The following is a 15,832-nucleotide window of genomic DNA, read 5'->3' as shown; positions in this document are numbered from 1 at the left end:
AGTTATTTTTTGGCATTATGGCTCAGTTAAAAGACCTTGGACTATGGAGATGTATGAACATCATTGGAATTGTTAAAAAAAAAATATGGGGACTTTTAAAGGTGGACTTAAAATGCATTGTATTTTACATCATGGATGGTTATCAGTTATGCGGGGGGTCAGGAATGCAGTGGTTTCATCTCTACCAGCAATGCGAACTTGACTGCAAACTCACATTTACATAGGACTGCTTTGTCCTTGGTAGTCTTGTACCTGCTAATATCATAGTCAATATTTTACTAAATTCTATGAGGACAAGGATCTGTCTGGTTTACCAACCTACCATCAATACTTAGCACAATTTCTGGCATCCTGAAAATACACAATGAATATACAAATGAACTTTATGTTTTTATAAGTAATGAAAGAAAACATGTATATTGAGGAGTTATTACAGTAACCTACTTGGCCAACAATTTATAACTTACACTAATGAAGAACTATTTTAAGACAAGTTGAGACAAGAGGATATTGAGTTCAAGGCTAACCAGAGCTTAAGTAATCAAAGACCCTGTATCACAAAACAACAACAACAACAACAACAAAACAAAACAAAACAATTGGAAAGAAAAATTTTACCTGGAAGTTTAAGTTTCCGACAGCATGAATTACAATGATGCTTGGCTCGAAAGTTTTTTATTGCATCTTCTCCTAGATTGGCAGGGCCAAAGACCATGTCACAGGATCTGTGGAATTTGTAATTACAAAAAAAAAAGTTTTTGTGAATGGAAATGTGAAATTTGAAATCATTAAACTATGCCTTAATGAAATTGTTAAAACTTATTACCTCTTTTCTTCTGCTTTTATCACAGATGGGTCAGTCAAATTTTCACCCACACCTTTATATGTGTATATAAAAAAGACAAACAATTTATATTATGGAACTGATATACATTGTTTTTATAATAAAAACTTCTTTTGGGAAGATTTTATAGCATCATGCATTATATTACAGTGTTAAATTATTCAAAGTAGTGTTTTTTTCTCTTGGTACTGCATAATTTGGTTTATGGTCTTGGAATTTTTACCACAGTTCCTAAGATATAACTCAAGTTAAATATAGTGGGTATGTAGTCATGGAAGCTCCTAATGGAAACCAGCTTTTAATTCAACAAGACCTTACTTATAAAAGGCCTACAGAATCTGCCTCTGGTTCACCCTAGTTAGGAAAGGACATTTTGGTACATAAAGGCATAAAAAAGACATAGCCTGGATTTAAGAAAATTTCCTTTATTTGGCCCAGTCTTCCCAGATATATTAAAAGCTGGTTCATCTTTCTGAACAATCACAAAAACTTAAACCCATCATAGTGAAGTCTAATTACAATGGTTCTATCTTATAAATGGAAAACCCAGTATGAAACATGACACTAAGAGTTAGGTATATCGCTTAGCTGACAGTGATTGCCTTACATGCACAAAGCCCTACGGTTCGATCCTTAGCACCACAAACACTACATGTGGTGGCACATGCTTGCAATCCCAGCACTGGAAAGCGGAGGCAGAAGGATCAATGCTCAAGGTAATTCTTAGCTACATAGTTAAGTTTGAGGCCAGTCTGGAATGCATGGCTACATGAAACCTTGTCCAAAATATAATAAATAAATAAAAAGAAAAAATAAAACAATTTACCCAACAAGTCTGGCAAGATAAAAAAAAAAAAAACACCTAATACTGAATAAATGGCCAGCCACATACCATGCTGACTATGCACACAGTATCTATAATCTTCTGTGAAAGTAGCCTGGTACTACCTTATTTAAATAAAAAATTACACTTATTTCTTCTAACTAAGCTAATTTAAGAATAGACTGTTAGAGGGCTGGAGAGATGGCTTAGCTGTTAAGCGCTTGCCTGTGAAGCCTAAGGACCCCGGTTTGAGGCTCGATTCCCCAGGACCCACATTAGCCAGATGCACAAGGGATGCACACATCTGGAATTCGTCTGCAGTGGCTGGAAGCCCTGGCGTGCCCATTCTCTCCCCCGCCCCCCCCGCCTCGTTCTCTGTCTGTTGCTCTCAAATAAATAAATAAAAATACCCCCCCCCCAAAAAAAGAATAAGACTGTTAGAAATAACAGCAGAAGAGTATGTTGCAGTAGCACTGGTTGTAGCAGCAAAAAACAGAGTGAATGCCTGAAAATTCAAGAGATAAGTCATGTACTTCTATGTATGCTATAGATTATGATGAAGTTAGGTCTTTTCTGCATTCTAACTCAAAAGTGTAATTTTTCTTTTAACTCCATCTTCTTTGGAAAGTAGCCAAAATCCCAAGCATGCTCCCCCTGACTCAGGGTTTTTCAACGTTTTTCTAAAGAATCCCCTCCCCTTTCTGTGGCAGTTTACACACCTCTAATGCTGACTCTAACTCAAAAAGACAGGATTGCTCTCCTTTTTACCATTTCTCCTTTTCCTGGCGCCTGGCAAAGTTTTCAGCTTGCTTGCTCTGTTGTTTTTCTCTCAAATAAAATAGACCATAAGTTTCTGAGTCTGTGTTCTAATTCTTTTATCACTGAGACTAAGAACCCAAGAAAAGGAAAACCTGGGTTCTCTGGTAACATTTCTGGCAACTTCTAAGGGAAGTCCTTCCAAGGAAAGAACAGGTAAGCATATTCTATGATTCAACAGTTCCTTCTGGTGGTTCAAACCTTTAGTAGTTACCCTCTGGCTAAAATTACTTATAAAAATTATTTATTTGCAAGCAGAAAGAGAACAAAGAGGGAATGGGGTGCACCAGGGCCTCCAATAGCTGCAAATTATTTCTAGATGCATGTGCCACTTTGTACATCTGGCTTTACGTGGGTACTGGGAAATTGATCTTGGGTCACTAGGTTTTGCAGGCCAGTGCCCTAGCCACTAACCATCTCTCTAGCCCAGGAGATTTTAATTTAATTCAGGAATTTTAATTCCTTCTGAGGGATTCAATCTCCAGGCTTTATATTCTATCCTGCCCCAGTTTTTTTTTGTTTGTTTTTTTGAGGTAGGGTCTCACTCTAGCCCAAGCTGACCTAGAATTCACTATGGAGTCTCAGGGTGGCCTTGAACTCACGGTGATCCTCCTACCTCCGCCTCCTGAGTGCTGGGATTAAAGGCGTGCGCCACCACACCCGGCTCTGCCCCAGTTTTATAGACTAATGTGTTAGTAATCTACCTTCCTAGAAGGAAATGGGTCTTTTTCCCCCCCTCCTCTTCCAGGTTCCTTCCGTGGGGGCTAACAGTGGAACATCAAGCACACATGTAATGCCTTTCTTCTTTTTTTTTCTTCCATGTCTGTGGCCAATGACCACTAAGTGGGATGTAAATGGCCTTTAGCTTAGCTCTTTTCTCCCTAGACACCAGTACTTCCCTTGTCTTTTACTTTGCACTGCTATTCCTTTGGATCCATCTCTGCTTAAATTTAGGGAAAAAAAAAGGGAACAAACAAAGCAACCTGTCAGGGTTGGGTGCATAGGTCCCTGACCAAAATGCAGGGTACTGAATTACATGTGTTGGGCCAGTAGCAGGTATGCGATGCAAGGGTCCCTAGGCAGTTGTGTTCCTAACTAGATGAAAATACATCTGGCTGCTGAGGCTTTAAATGAGGGTTAACTGTTTTTAGTAACTTAGTTTCAGAGGCACTTGATTGACAGACCCTTTGTTCTTGGTCCTTGTTGCCCCTACATAGGGGGCATGGGGCAAGGTCCTACCACAGGAGGCTTTCTCCCTCTGTTTCTCCATGTGCTCGCAGAACACCACTACAGATGCATGCATACTAAAGATGCCTCTCCATCCCTCCCATATTTTTATGGGCCTCTGCCCATACACAGCTTATAAAATTGAAGATCTGGGAGCCAAGGGGAGTATCAAAACAAGATCCAAGGCTGGAGAGAGGGCTAAGTAGTTAAAGGCATTTGCTTGCAAAGCTTGGTGGTTTGATTTCCCAGTACCCACATAAAGCAGATACACAAAGTGACACAAACATCTGGAGTTCATCTGTAGAGGCTAAAGACCCTGGTGTGCAGAGACGCTTGCAAGTAAATTAAAAAAAAAAAAAAAAATCCAGGTGACATCTTTTGGTGTTACAGGTCACAACTGGATTTACTTTATTGTCATTGTGCTAAGGCATGGACTGTTCCCCCTTGGGTTGAGACTATGGAATTTCCTTGCTCCCTGGCTTTGCTACTTCAGGCATATGTACCAGGTCATTTGCTCCTAACTCAGGTGCTTTTTATCAAAAAGAAGTAGCTACGCTCATGTAATCTTCTTTGTCCCTATTGCCATGTGACAATGTCAGTGCATTTCCTCTATTAGATTAAAGAGGCATGATATTTGGTTGAGTCATTCAGGAGGCAAGAGAGTGAGCTCTCTTCTGTTCCTTGGCCTGATGTAAAGTTCCCTTATCACTCTCTGTCCCCAAACATATCTGACTACAGCCTCTCACTCTAGCCTAACTAATGGTGCTCTCCTACTTCAACTTTGGTGGTCTACACTCTAATTCCAGTACATGGTGGGTGGTCCAGAATGCAGCCACGGGCTCTGGGGCAGTGAGGACTAGTGTGAGGCAGAGGCCACAAGTGCAGGCTGTGTGTGGACCCCATATGCTGCTGCTGTTCATGTGGTTTCTTATTCTGTTCCCTGTAGTTTGAGCCTCGGTCATGGAACTACCTCTTTTCTCTCACAGCCGTTCCTCTTCTTCAGGCAGGTGAAAGTGGGTGGGACTGGCTGTTAACCACTTCCACTATGCACTCTGCAACCAACTTGAGACAACTAAACGGTCTGAAAGGGAACAGGCAGGACCCTGAAGCAATGTACCCCTTGGAAAACCATACTGGTCCTCATGGTTTTTTTCAAGGCAGGGGTCTCATTCTAGCATAGGCTGACACAGAACTCACAGTGATTCTCCTACCTTTTGACTCCCAAGTGCTGGGATTAAAAGTGTGCACCACCATACCCAGCTACGTGGCCTTTCTGCTGACTCTTAACTAAGTGGTATGACTTTTTCTCTCCCTCTTCTCCATCTTCCTCCTCCTGGAAGCTGCAAAGATTACAGTTTGCTTGCCCTGTTGTTTCTCTCAAACTAATAAAATGGCCCTCAGGCTTAAGAACAACAACAACAAAAAACCACCAGCGATGATATATTTCCTAAGGTAGGAAAAGAGTAGAAAGAAAAAGATAAGGTTGAAGAGATGGCTCAGTGGTTAAAGGCACTTGATTGCAAAGCCTGATGGCCTGGGTTCAAGGACCCAGTACCCACATAAAGCCAAATGCACCTGGAGTTTGTTTGCAGGAGCAAGAGGCCCTAGCATGACCATACTCACTCTCTCTCTGCTTCTTTTTCTCTCTCAAATAAATAAAAACGTCTAAAAGATTATTTCATAACCCTAGTTTTAGAAGATCTATCACACCACAAAAAAGAGATTAAAACAATAATAAACTATGAGGGTAGAGTTGGAGTGGAGGTAGAGTTTCCATCTATGTACATGTCTTCACATAAGTAAACAGTAAGGATAAGAATCTTTCGTTTTTTACATATTTCTGTATCACAGAATTGTCATAGCAATCATTTCAATTAGTCATATGAAGAAATGTCTCAGGTGGGCCTAGTGGTGCAAGTCTGTACTTCTAGCTACTCAGGAGGCTGAGGCAGGAGAATCACAAGTTTAAAGCTTATTGACCTGAAAGAGTGAGTTTATGGCCACTCTGGGCAACTTAGACATAAAAGACATAAAAGAGGGCTGCAAATATAGCTTAGTGGTAGAATGCTTGCTTAGCGTATGTAAGGACCTAGGTTCAGCCCCACTACCTCCCACCTCCTCTAAAAAATATAAAAAGAAAAAAATGGCTTAATGAAACATATTATGTTGAGCAAATCACAACTATAGTTGTAGGGCCACTGAATCAAAAACCTGCATAAAACATTAAAAACAGCTGGGCATGGTGGCTCATGCCTTTAATCCCAGTACTTGGGAGGCAGAGGTAGGAGGACTGCTGTCAGGTTGAGGCCACCCGGATACTACATAGTGAATTCCAGGTCAATATGGGCTAGAGTGAGATCTTACCATGAAAATAAACTATTTATAATCTTTATCATTTTTTATTAATATGTGCTTGCCACTTGCTATTTTTTTTTGGAAAAAAATTATTGTTAATATTCAGCCTCAATCATAAATATAAAGATGTCGCCGGGCGTGGTGGCGCACGCCTTTAATCCCAGCACTCGGGAGGCAGAGGTAGGAGGATTGCCATGAGTTCAAGGCCACCCAGAGACTACAGAGTTAATTCCAGGTCAGCCTGGACCAGAGTGAGACTCTACCTCGAAAAACCAAAAAAAAAAAAAAAGATGTCGCAGGGCATTGTGGCATCCTCCTTTGATCCCAGTACTCAGGAAGCAAGAGATAGGATTGCTGTGAGTTTGAGACCAGCCTGGGACTACATAGTGAATTCCAGGTCAGCCTAGACTAGAGTGAGACTCAACTATGAAAAAAACAAAACAAAACAAAATCTCATCAGAGGTAAAATAAGTTCAAAACCTTTAAAGATATATTGAGAGCTGGGCGTGGTGGCACACAGTTAGTCCTAGCACTCAGGAGACAGAGACAGGAGGATGGATCACTGTGTGAGTATGAGGCCAGCCTGAGCTGCAGTGAAACCCCTTACCTGGTGGCGAGGGTAGGTTGGGTTGGGTGTGGTGGCACACTCCTGTTATTGCAGTACTTGGGTGGTAGAGGCAGTAGCATCACAAGTTTAAGCCAGTTTGGCCTGCATAGCAAGACCCTACCACAGTTTAAAAAAAAAAAAAGATTGTTATATTAAAAAGAAATCTTTGGTAAAAATAAACAAAAACTCCATGACACATAGAAAATCACTCAGGTGGTATTAGTTATATGAACAATGGGCAAAGGGATCTTCAGCTCCACTTTGCATTTCTGATTGCTAAATTTCACATTCAGTTTTCATGGTCTGTGTAGACACAGTAAAGATGGAAAGCTGGCATTTTCTCAGTCTCATCCTTGCCTTGTCTTAAGAGTGGACCAATTTTCAGATGATGGGTTAATTTTTTTTTTTTTTTTTTTTTTTTTTGTCTTTTTGCCATCTTGAGATTTAGGTTTTCTGGTCACTTGGGTCAGTGACTGAACCATGCAGATGATGGCTACTAATCTTGATTTTCCTTGTCATTTTTTAAAAATGTTATTTATTTATTTGAGAGAGGTAAGGAAGAACAGAGAATGGGCATGCCAGAGCCTCCAGCCACTGCAAACAAACTCAATGCATGCGCCACCCTGTGCATCTGGCTTAAATGGGTCCTGGGTCCTTTGTCTTAGCAGTCAAACGCCTTAACTGCTAAGCCATCCCCCTCCAGCCCCTTCTTTGTCATTTTTATTGCCATTCTTTGTAGAGAGACTTTGGTGATAAGGGCACCCATAAGAATCATAGCCAATAACCTGATACACATTCTGGCTCATTGGAATATTTATCTTTGGTCTACTGGGATCTCTCACCCCCTCCCTCAATTATCCCTCTCTCATTCATTCCCCCATTCTCACCATTCTGGTTCATTCTGGCGGCAATTGTGTGGAGGATGCCTATCACTGCATTCATAATGACTATGGTCTGCTCTATATTTAGTGACTTGAACTAGAACTCTAAAAGAGACTGATAGCTTCTTGCTGACTCTGTTCCCTTTTCTTCTTCAACAAACTCCACAGAATCTCTAGTTCCTACACAATAAAGACACCTTCTGGAGTTTTTTTTCTCATTTGTTTATTTTATTTTTTGGTTTTTCAGGGTGGGCTCTCACTCTAGCCCAAGCTGAACTGGAATTCACTATGTACTTTCAGGGCGGCCTCGAGCTCATGGTGATCCTCCTACCACTGCCTCCCTAGTGCTGGGAGTAAAGGCGTGCACCACCATGCCTAGCTGAGTCTCTCTTCTTTATGGCAGTCTGGTACACAAATATATCTCCCTTAGTGTCATTTCTATTAATGAAAGCATACCTATATCTTATTTTGAACCATTTACTGCTCCCAAACTCTTTCCTTTGATGACATTCTTGTCCTTCAGACTTGTATCACAGATATAACTTTGACTCCCCCCAATTTAACAAAAGCTTGCTGTTGAGCAGAATCTATACAGACACAGTTAGTACATGTTTTGTATGTTACATGTATCATATATGCTAAAAAACATTTGAGAGCTTTTGAGACACTATGCCTTACTGTGACAAGCAATTTGCTAGAGATAAACTGCTTATCTTTAAATTACTTTTTTGTTTTCTTGATACAAAGTTTCAAGCAGCCTTCCTGAATTAGCAAACAATCCTCCAGTATCCACCTCCTAAATGCTGGGATTATAGGCATGTGCTACCATGCCCAGTTTATGCAGTCCTGAGGACTCATACATGCTAGGCAAGTATGCATGTCAAGTACGTCACTTCTGCAGACTCACATTACACAACATATCAAGTGGATTCTCCCAACACATCTTGTGACTACATCAAAAGAGCAACAGGAGTGGACACAACATGAATATAGTGTCATGGAATCTATTATGGTGACTTTGAAACACACTTATTTAAAAAATGTGTGTGTGTGTGTGTAAGAGAGAGAGAGAGAGAGGAGAGTAAGGGAGAGGGGGAGGAGGGGGAGGGAGAGGAGGAGGGAAGGAGGAGAGGTCAAGGAAGGGAGGAAGAAAAAGAAAGATTGGGTGAGCCAGTCTCTTGCTGCTGCAAACAAACTCCAGATGCTCGTGCCATGTTGTGTACCTGGCTCTATGTGAGGAATCAAACCTGGGCCAGCAGGCTTTGCAAGCAAGCAACTTAACCACTCAGCCATCTCCCCATCCCCATATAGTTATGATTTCATGCTATGAATTTAATTTTGTTTACATTTTGTGAGTACAAATGGTACCTATAATCTGTTTTTGTGTACAAATTCTCATAAATCCTACTTTTTATAATTGATTTGTATACAAGCTAGGAATAAAACAGACTAGTTTCTATACACACTTTATGTATTTCTGGCACACCTACATGTTTATTAATGTTTTTCACATTTCTAGACTATATAGATTATCTGTGAAAATTTCAAATTGTTACAAATCTTGCCGGGCGTGGTGGCACATGCCTTTAATCCCAGCACCCGGGAGGCAGAGGTAGGAGTATAGCCATGAGTTCGAGGCCACCCTGAGACTCCATAGTGAATTCCAGGTCAGCCTGGGCTAGAGTGAGACCCTACCTTGAAAAACAAAAAAACAAAAAAAGCAAAACAAAACAAGAAATCCAACAACAGCAACAACAACAAAAAAAACAACAACAAAAACCAAAAAACAAATCTGCAAAAAATAAATCCACATAAATGGACCCATGAAGTTCAAGGGTCAGTTGTACTTTGCTCATTTGAGCATTATTATTATCTTTTTAGTTAAAAGAGAATACATCAGGTAAAATTTATTTGATCTCACTTCCTATGCATGCTTAAATGAAATTAAATGTTATTTATAATTTCAATTATTTTTAAATATAACTGGGTTGGCCTACTAACATGCCAGTTTTCACTACATATCAACTTAAACGTTTATTTTAGCTACTAAAAAAAAGGCTAGATGTGTTTACACATTTTCATTCTTTTTTTTGTTTTTTTTTTTTTAAATTTGTTCTAAACTTTTTATTATTATAGAACCTTTTTTTTCTTTTCACAATTTTTATTAATATTTTCCATGATTATAAAAAATATTCCATGGTAATACCCCCCCCCCACATTTTCATTCTTGAGTTGAACCACACTGCTTGCTTTTCAAGCATATTTGTATATGTATATATTAATTTAGAGACATGGATCTTGCTACTATGTAGGCTGGCCTTCATATCATGGTCCTCCTGCCTCATCTTTCTGAGGGCTAGGATTATAAGTGTGTACTACCATACCTAGCTTAAAACAAATTTTCAATTTTGAATTTGTATAATGAAAAGGGCCATGATACTACAGACACTCTAAATAAATATTCTAAATAATAAATTTTCTAAATAATTAATTTTAAATCTGGCCTCAGTTGCATATGTAATTAAAGTTGTAATTTAAAAATTATGGAGACTATCTTGCAAAAATAATATTATCTAAGTGAATTTGCAAACTTGCTTGAGTTAACTTTCTTTTAACTCTGCTTTGACGGTGAAGAGACATTAAGCAAAATGGCCTCCTTGGAGCCATAATCTTACCTGCTATATAACTATTAGTTTTTTTCCTACCCTGTATGTATACTTGCTACTCCACCCACCAAATTCTAGAAACTACTTTTCCTCTCCCTAAATGTAGGCTGTACTTATAACTTGCCATGACCAGAGGAAGGCAGCTTCCACGTAATAGGTCCAACTATCTAAAAGTACACTATATGAAAGTTACTTTAGCCATATGGCAGACCATTTGGAGAACTGAGGATTTAGATGATAGTGAACAGAAACCTCAGACATTTGATACAAATCAAGCTATTTAATGTTTTCTAGCCATTTGGGCCTTGCATATTGATGCCAGATGAGGTATCCTCACTATACTCTATCTAAATTACTGAATTACAGAATTCTAAAGTTAGTAAAATGTTTGCTGTTTCAATCCACTAAATATTTAGGTAGGTCCACAGTAAGAGATAAATTTAAGACCACAAACAATAGTTACTTGTTTCTATTTTTTTAAAAAGCTCTTTATGGGACTGGGAAATAGCTCAATAGTACCTATTTACAAAGCCAGTTGGCTCACTCATGTAATATCACGCATTTGTCTGCATTAGCAAGAGACCTGAGTGTGTTCACCTTTCCCTAGCCACATGTTGGGAAAGTCACATAAATAAAAAAGTTTAAATGAGTCTTTATACTCATGAAATACTAAAGCCTACAAGAGTAGAACAACAGATTTCACATATACACGTACCACCTTAACAACAATTAAGATAACCAAGCAGGTGTGGTGTTGTGCTCAGGAAGCTGAGCTAAGAACATCACAGGTACCAAATGACCAGGATACATAGCAAAATCCTTTCTTTCTAGGCCCTGTGACTACTAGCTGTGACTGACTGATACCTTTAGCAGATTTTTGTATAACATGTCTGAACAGATGGGAGTGTAGGGTACAATTTCACCTCAGCAATCATTTACCTTGCAAATCAAGTACCAGTAGCTCTCCTCTGGTATATTCGTAAGTCCAGTGGCTAAAGGCTAGCATGATTTCTTCCAGTGTATTAGTTGGAATAATCTCATCACCATTATTATTGTTGTATTTTCTAAATTCTCCAGTCATACATTCTTCCACAGCAAACCACTGTCCTGCTGAATGGCAATACAGCAGGAAAACTTCAAGGAACCTTGGGAAAATTGTTATAGATATTATAAGCAGTTTTGTTAATAAGATTCCCATTGTTATATAACATGGTTAATAAGTCAACATCAATAATGAATGTTAAAAAACAAAACCAAACTGTTGCCCACATAACACTAAAACATTCCCACCAAAAAAGTAAATTAAAGATTTACCTTGGAGAATACGGTATGGATTTGGGTTTCATTTGATTGAAGGCAAACGTGAGTTTCTGTGCTGCTCTCTGTTGTTGAATTTCCTACAAAAGGGAATAAATTCCTTGATAAATATTTAAACTAAGGTTTTATTTGATATATTCATACTAGAAAAATAAAAACATGAAGCTTGGGTTGAGAAGATAGCCTGGTAGGTAAAGTACTTGCCACACAAGCATGAGGACTTTAGTCTGGATCCCTAGCACTCATATAAAATGCTAGGCAAAGTGATGCATGCCTATAATCCCAGCACTTGGTAGGCAAAACAGGAGGATTCCCTTGAGCTTGCTAGATAGCTAGTCTAGCCAAACTGGTGAGCACTGGATTAGGTAAGAGACCTTGTCTCAAAATACGAAGGCCAGTTATAGAGGAAGACCCTCTGATGTTGGTCTCTGGCCTCCACTTGCATAAACACATGTGCCCACATGCATACAAACACAAATACAAATATATACAAGCATGCACACTAAAACACATGCATACAAAACACATTATGAAGCTCAAATTACAGTACTATTGGTACTTACTCTGAGACAGAGATGCAGCACTGTATCTTCTTTATAGATACTTGACCATGTATTAACTACCTCAGGAAGAAAAGATTTAATAATATAAAGATGCCCTGATTTGAGGATATCATGCTCTGACCAAGTGCACTGTACTTTGACAGCTCTTCGTAAACCACCTCCCATTTCCTCTTTACTTAAGAACTCTATCTTGGCACAAAGTCCTAGCTGTGACCAAGAAGACATGCTGTTATTCAGTATGCTGGGAGAACTCTCTTCAAGGCGGTACACTGTGACAGGCTCACCTGCAACATGAATGGACAATTTAAGATCAAATAATAACTCTTAAAAATGACAAAAGTAGAATTTAAAAAGTTTATAAAAAGAAGTTTAGACTGATGATAGGAAACAAAAACATTTCCTTAGTATCTCTAAAGTCATGTTTAAAGGTAGAAACAAAGTTCTGAGTTACACTTCAGACAGGAGATTAGAGCTATTCTATAGATGTGATGATATATTATTTACCTATGTTTTTTGCATCTATCAAGTGAACCAATAACTTTACTGAATCAGAATATATCACTATCACTGTTCCTGGATATGACGATAACAGAAAAATTAAACATTTCGAATATTTACAAGTACAATTTTCCCTTCTAGTAAAGTAATAATTTGCAATAAAAACTGGCCTTTTTTGTTGTTTTCATGGTAGGGAGGGTCTCGCTGTAGCCCAGTCTGTGTATGGCCTTGAACTCACAGTGATCTTCAAAACCTCCTACCTCTGTCACCTGAGTGCTGGGATTAAAGACATGCACCACCATGCCCAGCTGAATTTATGAAGGTAGGGTCTCGTTCTAGCTCAGGTTGACCTGAAATTTACTATGTAGTCTCAGGGTGGCCTTGAACTCTTCCTATCTTGGCCTCCTGAGTGCTGGGATTAAGGGTGTGTGCCACCATACCCAGCAAAGAATTGCCATTTATTAATGTGATCCTGTTCTTTCTGATCTGACTCATGTTCTATAATACAATGAAAAACAAGCAAAAGGTTTACTTTTCCTTATCTATTTATTATTTTATGGGTTTACCTCTTGGAGGCACAGGTGTGAATGGAATGCTCTGTGATAATCTCATCAAATTATTTCTTTCCACAGCTGCATTAAAAACAAGAGAAAAATGATGAAATCTCTGAAAATTCAAAATACTACTACTATATTTTGCTTTTAATATCACTGACCTGAATAATAGTAATTTGTATCCATAACTGGCTTAAATGGAGAAGCAAGACCTAAAATGTCAAATAAACAAGACTTTAAAAGCATTACTGCACCATGGAAAATGCTAATAAAAATTAAAAAAAAAATTTAAAAAAGTATTACTGCAGCATAAATTTGTGCTTACACATTCTCAAATAATAAATCTTATATTCCTTTTATGGACAATATCCTCACAAAAGAGGAAAAAAAGGTAATGAAATATGTCTACCATATTACTCATTTTCATTGGTGAAAGTTAGTGGCTACTATGCACCACACACCTGGAAAGAAGTACACGAATGTAAAAATAACCTAAAGAGTGAGTCTTTCCTTGATCTCTATTTTGTTGTTGTTGAAGATTGTACTTTTAAATGTAGGGGGGGAAAAAAGAGGTGGAAAAATTAATTAAATCTGCAACGTATTTAGTTCTAGTATATAATTGAAAAGGAATCTATTGTCTCACAAAAGAAATAAGTTAGTCAACAGCTTTGACACTGTGATAAGTACAAAACATATGTTTGTATATATACACCCACATACATATATATGTGCATGGATATAAGAAGGACTATATACAAAGGAGGGTTACTTAATGCTTCCTGGCTGATCAGGGTTTGAGGCTATTGCAGTGGAGGGGTGGAGTGAGGACAGTAATCTTCAAGGCAATGAATTTTTAGGGATAATTTACAAAAGCAGTAAAGTGTTAGAGTTGGGAAACTGTAAGCAGTTTAGAATGAATATGACTAATTACATATACATCAGTACAGCCTGCGAAGCTTTGTCAACATACACCCACTAAGAGCTCAGTCTGAAATACTCTAATTCCGTAGGCATGTGGTATCATACAGGTGACTGTCTACAAATGATTTGAATATGCAATCAAGATTGGAAATTACTGAGCAAGAGCATAAGCACACCTGTAGAAGGTGAAGCTACAGAAGCAGGCAATTTCAAGTTGTGAAGAGCCTACTATATCATGCAAAGAAAGGACAATGATTTTATTGACTGACAGTGGGAAAAATGTAAAGCAGAGGAGTGGCAAGATCAGATCTTTCAGAATAATTGTGGTGGTAGAAGATAGACTAGAAGGTAAATTATAGAAAAGGAGCTCAAATTGGATAACTAGTTTGAAAATCTAATTGGCAGTCATTACTGAATATGAACAGAGGTATACTGTATGATCCAGCAATTCCAACCCTGGGCATATAGCCAACGGAAAGCCAATTTATGTTTAATGAACAATATTGAACAAGAATGTTCACAGCCACATAAAGCATAATGACCATACACTGGAAACTATGGAAACATCCAAACAACAGAATGGTTAAATCCAATATACTCTATCAAGGAAACAATATGAACGCAGAAACTACACTATATTCAACAATATTGATGGATCTCCTAAGAAAACATGTTCAGAGGAAGAAACCAGACATGAAGATTATTATGTGATTCCATTTATATAGTGTGTCAAACCCACACACAGTAAAACCAATCCATTGTGTTAGTCAGGGGCAAAGGATGTAACAACAACTTAGGATATTAGCAACATTCTGGTTTTTGATGCTGATAAATGGGGGGGTGATGACAGGAAAGAAATTATTCACAGGGTGGGTGGCACATATTTTCAAAATATCTATATTAAAGAGAAACTATATAATGGATGTTTTCCAATTACTTTGGCCTTCTCAGACTTAAAGAATAAAATGTCTTGCCTAGGATAATGTGGTAATTATTTTAATTATGATTTTTTATTAAATCTACTACACGGACTCACCATTTAATGTTCCTCCTTCAGATGGCCTAAAGAAACACACACAAAAATGTAATATAAGCTGTCCAACAATTTTATTTTTGGCTACCAATTAAACTTTTAATCCTTTTTATTTTTTTGAAGTAGGGTCTCACTGTTGCCCAGGCAGGAATTCACTATGTAGTCTCAGGGTAGCCTCAAACTCACAGTGATCCTCCTACTTCTGCCTCCCAAGTGCTGGGATTAAAGGCATGCACCACCACACCCAGCTAACTGTGAAATTTTTATAAGGTTATAATGGCTATTTAATAAAATATTATTTGCTCAGATTCCTATGTGTTTGAATATTTACCATTTCCTATTAGCCAACATCGAATCCATACATAGACATGTTTATAACCACATGCATTTATTTTTTATTATTATTTTTTGTTTTTCGAGGTAGGGTCTCACTCTAGCCCAGGCTGACCTGGAATTCACTATGGAGTCTCAGGGTGGCCTTGAACTCATTACCTCTGCTTCCTGAGTGCTGGGATTAAAGGCGTGAGCCACTATGCCTGGCTACATGCATTTATTTTATCTACAGTATGTATCTACAGGTTAAGATTAAGTAAATATTATTTTGATGCCAAATTAAAGGCTAGTATATACTCAAAGAGTAAACTACTTCATGGCTTCAATATTGGTGGCGAGTCTTTCTAATACTACAACAATGCCATGCAATGACTTTCTAAGATTTAAGAAATAC

At 38.3% G+C, this 15,832-nt stretch overlaps 1 protein-coding gene across 5 annotated transcripts in view; it reads right to left on the bottom strand.

The window, feature by feature from the left end:
- Positions 1 to 15,832, bottom strand: part of Trpm7 (transient receptor potential cation channel subfamily M member 7) — a 153,182-nt gene that overhangs the window by 17,474 nt on the left and 119,876 nt on the right. For 4 of the 5 annotated variants that reach the window (XM_045157143.1, XM_004669724.2, XM_045157145.1 and 1 more), the window contains 8 exons: positions 15,109 to 15,134; positions 13,313 to 13,363; positions 13,164 to 13,229; positions 12,100 to 12,383; positions 11,534 to 11,616; positions 11,159 to 11,364; positions 827 to 878; positions 619 to 725 (listed from right to left, as the gene is read on the bottom strand). In XM_045157143.1, coding sequence (XP_045013078.1) covers positions 619 to 725; positions 827 to 878; positions 11,159 to 11,364; positions 11,534 to 11,616; positions 12,100 to 12,383; positions 13,164 to 13,229; positions 13,313 to 13,363; positions 15,109 to 15,134 — 875 coding nt within the window. Of the gene's footprint in view, positions 1 to 618; positions 726 to 826; positions 879 to 6,672; positions 6,790 to 11,158; positions 11,365 to 11,533; positions 11,617 to 12,099; positions 12,384 to 13,163; positions 13,230 to 13,312; positions 13,364 to 15,108; positions 15,135 to 15,832 lie in introns of those variants that run through there. The other variant, XR_006638555.1, reaches the window with a different exon arrangement.

Source organism: Jaculus jaculus, chromosome 8 (genome assembly GCF_020740685.1).
Source record: "Jaculus jaculus isolate mJacJac1 chromosome 8, mJacJac1.mat.Y.cur, whole genome shotgun sequence".
NCBI lineage: Eukaryota > Metazoa > Chordata > Mammalia > Rodentia > Dipodidae > Jaculus > Jaculus jaculus.
Note: the sequence above shows the minus strand (reverse complement) of the source record. Positions and strands in the feature narration are given on the sequence as shown.